At 57.7% G+C, this 5000-nt stretch overlaps 1 protein-coding gene across 1 annotated transcript in view; it reads right to left on the bottom strand.

Annotated features, from left to right (window-relative positions):
• Nucleotides 1-4414: 4414 nt before the first annotated feature.
• LOC138859641 (uncharacterized) overlaps nucleotides 4415-5000 on the bottom strand; it is a 1224-nt gene continuing 638 nt past the window's right edge. Inside the window, exon 2 of the mRNA XM_070115437.1 lies at nucleotides 4415-4421. Coding sequence (XP_069971538.1) covers nucleotides 4415-4421 — 7 coding nt within the window. The remainder of the gene's footprint in view (nucleotides 4422-5000) is intronic.

Raw genomic sequence — 5000 nt, 5'->3', positions numbered from 1 at the left:
CTTGGGACTCGAAGGGGTGGGAGGTGAGTGAGATACGCTGCTCTTCTCTTTAGTAACTCTAACAGACAATCGCACACAGACACACAGCCACACACACACACACACACACACACACACTATATATATATATATATATATATATATATATATATATATATATATATATATATATATATATATATATATATATATATATATGCAAGACAAATTATAAAGAATCTTCTTTTCCTTCACAGGTGATGACGGTGGCGGAGATTCAGGCACGGGAGGAGGTACAGGTGGAGGAGATTCAGGCACCGGAGGAGGTACAGGTGGAGGAGATTCAGGCACCGGAGGAGGTACAGATGGAGGAGATTCAGGCACCGGAGGAGGTACAGGTGGAGGAGATTCAGGCACCGGAGGAGGTACAGGTGGAGGAGATTCAGGCACCGGAGGAGGTACAGGTGGAGGAGATTCAGGCACCGGAGGAGGTACAGGTGGAGGAGATTCAGGCACCGGAGGAGGTACAGGTGGAGGAGATTCAGGCACCGGAGGAGGTACAGGTGGAGGAGATTCAGGCACGGGAGGAGGTACAGGTGGAGGAGATTCAGGCACGGGAGGAGGTACAGGTGGAGGAGATTCAGGCACGGGAGGAGGTACTGGTGGAGGAGATTCAGGCACAGGAGGAGGTACAGGTGGAGGAGATTCAGGAACAGGAGGAGGTACAGGTGGAGGAGATTCAGGAACAGGAGGAGGTACAGGTGGAGGAGATTCAGGCACCGGAGGAGGTACAGGTGGAGGAGATTCAGGCACAGGAGGAGGTACAGGTGGAGGAGATTCAGGAACAGGAGGAGGTACAGGTGGAGGAGATTCAGGCACCGGAGGAGGTACAGGTGGAGGAGATTCAGGCACCGGAGGAGGTACAGGTGGAGGAGATTCAGGCACAGGAGGAGGTACAGGTGGAGGAGATTCAGGCACGGGAGGAGGTACAGGTGGAGGAGATTCAGGCACAGGAGGAGGTACAGGTGGAGGAGATTCAGGCACCGGAGGAGGTACAGGTGGAGGAGATTCAGGCACGGGAGGAGGTACAGGTGGAGGAGATTCAGGCACAGGAGGTACAGGTGGAGGAGATTCAGGCACGGGAGGAGGTACAGGTGGAGGAGATTCAGGCACGGGAGGAGGTACAGGTGGAGGAGATTCAGGCACGGGAGGAGGTACAGGTGGAGGAGATTCAGGCACAGGAGGAGGTACAGGTGGAGGAGATTCAGGCACCGGAGGAGGTACAGGTGGAGGAGATTCAGGCACGGGAGGAGGTACAGGTGGAGGAGATTCAGGCACGGGAGGAGGTACAGGTGGAGGAGATTCAGGCACGGGAGGAGGTACAGGTGGAGGAGATTCAGGCACGGGAGGAGGTACAGGTGGAGGAGATTCAGGCACCGGAGGAGGTACAGGTGGAGGAGATTCAGGCACCGGAGGAGGTACTGGTGGAGGAGATTCAGGCACGGGAGGAGGTACAGGCGGAGGAGATTCAGGCACAGGAGGAGGTACAGGTGGAGGAGATTCAGGCACAGGAGGAGGTACAGGTGGAGGAGATTCAGGCACAGGAGGAGGTACAGGTGGAGGAGATTCAGGCACCGGAGGAGGTACAGGTGGAGGAGATTCAGGCACGGGAGGAGGTACAGGTGGAGGAGATTCAGGCACGGGAGGAGGTACAGGTGGAGGAGATTCAGGCACAGGAGGTACAGGTGGAGGAGATTCAGGCACGGGAGGAGGTACAGGTGGAGGAGATTCAGGCACAGGAGGTACAGGTGGAGGAGATTCAGGCACCGGAGAAGGTACAGGTGGAGGAGATTCAGGCACAGGAGGTACAGGTGGAGGAGATTCAGGCACGGGAGGTACAGGTGGAGGAGATTCAGGCACGGGAGGAGATTCAGGCACGGGAGGAGGTACAGGTGGAGGAGATTCAGGCACGGGAGGTACAGGTGGAGGAGATTCAGCCACGGGAGGAGGTACAGGTGGAGGAGATTCAGGCACAGGAGGAGGTACAGGTGGAGGAGATTCAGGCACAGGAGGAGGTACAGGTGGAGGAGATTCAGGCACGGGAGGAGGTACAGGTGGAGGAGATTCAGGCACAGGAGGAGGTACAGGTGGAGGAGATTCAGGCACCGGAGGAGGTACAGGTGGAGGAGATTCAGGCACGGGAGGAGGTACAGGTGGAGGAGATTCAGGCACGGGAGGAGGTACAGGTGGAGGAGATTCAGGCACAGGAGGAGGTACAGGTGGAGGAGATTCAGGCACGGGAGGAGGTACAGGTGGAGGAGATTCAGGCACGGGAGGAGGTACAGGTGGAGGAGATTCAGGCACCGGAGGAGGTACAGGTGGAGGAGATTCAGGCACAGGAGGAGGTACAGGTGGAGGAGATTCAGGCACCGGAGGAGGTACAGGTGGAGGAGATTCAGGCACGGGAGGAGGTACAGGTGGAGGAGATTCAGGCACAGGAGGAGGTACAGGTGGAGGAGATTCAGGCACAGGAGGAGGTACAGGTGGAGGAGATTCAGGCACCGGAGGAGGTACAGGTGGAGGAGATTCAGGCACGGGAGGAGGTACAGGTGGAGGAGATTCAGGCACAGGAGGAGGTACAGGTGGAGGAGATTCAGGCACGGGAGGAGGTACAGGTGGAGGAGATTCAGGGACGGGAGGAGGTACTGGTGGAGGAGATTCAGGCACAGGAGGAGGTACAGGTGGAGGAGATTCAGGCACAGGAGGTACAGGTGGAGGAGATTCAGGCACGGGAGGAGGTACAGGTGGAGGAGATTCAGGCACGGGAGGAGGTACAGGTGGAGGAGATTCAGGCACGGGAGGAGGTACTGGTGGAGGAGATTCAGGCACGGGAGGAGGTACAGGTGGAGGAGATTCAGGCACAGGAGGAGGTACAGGTGGAGGAGATTCAGGCACGGGAGGAGGTACAGGTGGAGGAGATTCAGGCACAGGAGGAGGTACAGGTGGAGGAGATTCAGGCACGGGAGGAGGTACAGGTGGAGGAGATTCAGGCACGGGAGGAGGTACAGGTGGAGGAGATTCAGGCACAGGAGGAGGTACAGGTGGAGGAGATTCAGGCACAGGAGGTACAGGTGGAGGAGATTCAGGAACAGGAGGTACAGGTGGAGGAGATTCAGGCACAGGAGGAGGTACAGGTGGAGGAGATTCAGGCACCGGAGGAGGTACAGGTGGAGGAGATTCAGGCACCGGAGGAGGTACAGGTGGAGGAGATTCAGGCACGGGAGGAGATTCAGGCACGGGAGGAGGTACAGGTGGAGGAGATTCAGGCACAGGAGGTACAGGTGGAGGAGATTCAGGAACAGGAGGTACAGGTGGAGGAGATTCAGGCACAGGAGGAGGTACAGGTGGAGGAGATTCAGGCACAGGAGGAGGTACAGGTGGAGGAGATTCAGGCACAGGAGGAGGTACAGGTGGAGGAGATTCAGGCACAGGAGGAGGTACAGGTGGAGGAGATTCAGGCACCGGAGGAGGTACAGGTGGAGGAGATTCAGGCACAGGAGGTACAGGTGGAGGAGATTCAGGCACGGGAGGAGGTACAGGTGGAGGAGATTCAGGCACAGGAGGTACAGGTGGAGGAGATTCAGGAACAGGAGGTACAGGTGGAGGAGATTCAGGCACAGGAGGAGGTACAGGTGGAGGAGATTCAGGCACAGGAGGAGGTACAGGTGGAGGAGATTCAGGCACCGGAGGAGGTACAGGTGGAGGAGATTCAGGCACAGGAGGTACAGGTGGAGGAGATTCAGGCACGGGAGGAGGTACAGGTGGAGAAGATTCAGGCACAGGAGGAGGTACAGGTGGAGGAGATTCAGGCACAGGAGGAGGTACAGGTGGAGGAGATTCAGGCATCGGAGGAGGTACAGGTGGAGGAGATTCAGGCACAGGAGGTACAGGTGGAGGAGATTCAGGCACGGGAGGAGGTACAGGTGGAGGAGATTCAGGCACGGGAGGAGGTACAGGTGGAGGAGATTCAGGCACGGGAGGAGGCACAGGTGGAGGAGATTCAGGCACAGGAGGTACAGGTGGAGGAGATTCAGGCACGGGAGGTACAGGTGGAGGAGATTCAGGCACCGGAGGAGGTACAGGTGGAGGAGATTCAGGCACAGGAGGTACAGGTGGAGGAGATTCAGGCACGGGAGGAGGTACAGGTGGAGGAGATTCAGGCACGGGAGGAGGTACAGGTGGAGGAGATTCAGGCACCGGAGGAGGTACAGGTGGAGGAGATTCAGGCACGGGAGGAGGTACAGGTGGAGGAGATTCAGGCACAGGAGGTACAGGTGGAGGAGATTCAGGCACAGGAGGTACAGGTGGAGGAGATTCAGGCACAGGAGGTGCAGGTGGAGATTCAGGCACTGGAGGAGGTATAGGTGGAGGAGATTCAGGCACTGGAGGAGGTACAGGTGGAGGAGATTCAGGTACGGGAGGTACAGGTGGAGGAGATTCAGGCACCGGAGGAGGTACAGGTGGAGGAGATTCAGGCACCGGAGGAGGTACAGGTGGAGGAGATTCAGGCACAGGAGGTACAGGTGGAGGAGATTCAGGCACAGGAGGTACAGGTGGAGGAGATTCAGGCACAGGAGGTACAGGTGGAGGAGATTCAGGCACGGGAGGAGGTACAGGTGGAGGAGATTCAGGCACGGGAGGAGGTACAGGTGGAGGAGATTCAGGCACGGGAGGGAGATTCAGGCACGGGAGGAGATTCAGGCACGGGAGGAGATTCAGGCACGGGAGGAGGTACTGGTGGAGGAGATTCAGGCACCGGAGGAGGTACAAGTGGAGGAGATTCAGGCACAGGAGGTACAGGTGGAGGAGATTCAGGCACAGGAGGTACAGGTGGAGGAGATTCAGGCACAGGAGGAGGTACAGGTGGAGGAGATTCAGGCACGGGAGGAGGTACAGGTGGAGGAGATTCAATCACCGGAGGAGGTACAGGTGGAGGAGATTCAGGCACCGGAGGAGGTACA

This window comes from Penaeus vannamei, chromosome 37 (genome assembly GCF_042767895.1).
Source record: "Penaeus vannamei isolate JL-2024 chromosome 37, ASM4276789v1, whole genome shotgun sequence".
Classification (NCBI taxonomy): domain Eukaryota; kingdom Metazoa; phylum Arthropoda; class Malacostraca; order Decapoda; family Penaeidae; genus Penaeus; species Penaeus vannamei.
Note: the sequence above shows the minus strand (reverse complement) of the source record. Positions and strands in the feature narration are given on the sequence as shown.